The sequence below is a fragment of the Solanum stenotomum genome, chromosome 1 (assembly GCF_019186545.1).
Source record: "Solanum stenotomum isolate F172 chromosome 1, ASM1918654v1, whole genome shotgun sequence".
Lineage (NCBI taxonomy): Eukaryota > Viridiplantae > Streptophyta > Magnoliopsida > Solanales > Solanaceae > Solanum > Solanum stenotomum.
Genome location: NC_064282.1, coordinates 89,432,362 through 89,434,105, shown reverse-complemented (window position 1 = coordinate 89,434,105; position 1,744 = coordinate 89,432,362). Strand labels below are relative to the sequence as shown.

The 1,744-nt window shown below is 33.0% G+C and overlaps 1 protein-coding gene across 1 annotated transcript; it reads right to left on the bottom strand.

Moving 5' to 3' along the window:
* Positions 1–395: 395 nt before the first annotated feature.
* On the bottom strand, positions 396–1,184 carry LOC125858587 (putative F-box protein At5g42430). Its single transcript, XM_049538417.1, has one exon. The coding sequence runs from the start codon at positions 1,182–1,184 to the stop codon at positions 396–398; it is 789 nt and encodes a 262-aa protein (XP_049394374.1).
* Positions 1,185–1,744: the final 560 nt, after the last annotated feature.

The following is a 1,744-nucleotide window of genomic DNA, read 5'->3' as shown; positions in this document are numbered from 1 at the left end:
GACATATACACCAAAATCTAGGCTTGATATCCAGATGCAAAAAAAAAAAAAACATATGTATTGCAAAAAATCTCAAATGGAAAGAGACTTAATTTCTACATAACAAGTCTTTCTACATAACTAAAAATGCCTTTGATGCCGTGGTTCTTAGGAAGCCCCTTAATTTCTAATTTTCTCCAACTTTGTATCGTGACATCATAACAGAAACATAAAGTACCTGACTTTAAATTCGCGATGAATAAAATCTCATCATCACAAGACGTGCATGATAATATGTCATCGGGTATGACTCCTTGTTGCATGTCCTTCCATGTTAAAGTATTCCATGTTGAAGGCAACTAAATGATATGACTCTTCCATTCTTCTACGTTTCGAGTTTTTTCTAAAACAAGCAACTAGATATATTCATGTGAACGTGTTTTATAATCAATGACAGCTAGTTTACCCTTCAACTCTATAAACATCAAAGACCACCCGTGAAGGGCATCCCCCAATGCAATAAGTTTGGAATTTTCAGTTTTAACATCAAATTCAGCTATAGCAAGAAGTCCTCTGTGGAAAACAAACCTATAGATAACTCCATTGATGCAAATCCCGGGCATGCAATGAATAGTGGAGGGATTGTGTTTAGTCTCTCTCCATGTCTCATCTATGCCTAAAGTGAAAACCTTGTTTTTTATGTAACCTTCTTGATCATATTTTGCTGTCGAAAGAACTTTGTACTTCTTTTCTTCGGGCTCAAAACCTAATGAATAGTGACACCAAGAAAAACCTTCGATTAGGCTTGGAAGCAATTTCACTTCTCTTGTACTAGGGTTTAAGATTGTAGCAGGTTGCACAGATAATGGTTGCCAAAGTAAAAATAAATCGTTAACACAATTCAAACGAGGATCTACATGGATATGAAAGGAGAGTTCACCAAAACTCTCAATTTGAAGAATGGAGGCAGAGTTTATTCCATCTTCCTTTTGCTGATCAGAGGTGCAGTAAAATTTACTTCTGTGCAAAAATAACTTTTTTCCACCGGGACGGGTCAGAGATCGACATCTATGTATATCCATAAAATTTGATTTAAAAACAAGAGAATTAAAGAATTTGGTAACACACTTGAAACGCATTAAAGACTTAGCAGGAAGCCATGACAATATTTCAATGACTATATCTTGAGGAATTGATAGATTCATCTTCACACTTAGCCCCTAAAAGTTGTACGCCCCTTTTATTTATGTCTAAAACCCTTCACATTTTTTATATATGACTTATTTATCAAAAAAGAATAAAAAAATATACGTTTTCGATTAGTGTTAGGGGAAGATAAAAAGGAAAATTAGTACTTAATTCAAAAAATAGTATATGTTTTCTATTAGTATTAGGAGAAGATAAAGTGAAAATTAGTAATAAGTTATTTTTTAGGAGTTTTCAGAAATCTTCTTCTTTTTTTGCGTAATTTTCCCTCACAAAGTTGATGAAATGTTTTAAAAAGAGTTCATTATATGCAGTGATGAAGTTTTGGTTTATGGATGAATCATTGTGATCATTTCTTGTTATACGATCTATCAACTAAACATATGTTCAAAGTCACTATAAGGAATTTCAGGTCTAATTAGTTGATGGAATTCAAATAGATGCTTTTATTCTCATGAAATGTTTGTTACCCTGATTTTAAATCTATAAAGAAATTGATGTATTTCTTTATGCACCCAACAAGCTACTTCTTGTCTAAAGAAGGTTGCTCCAGAAGCCT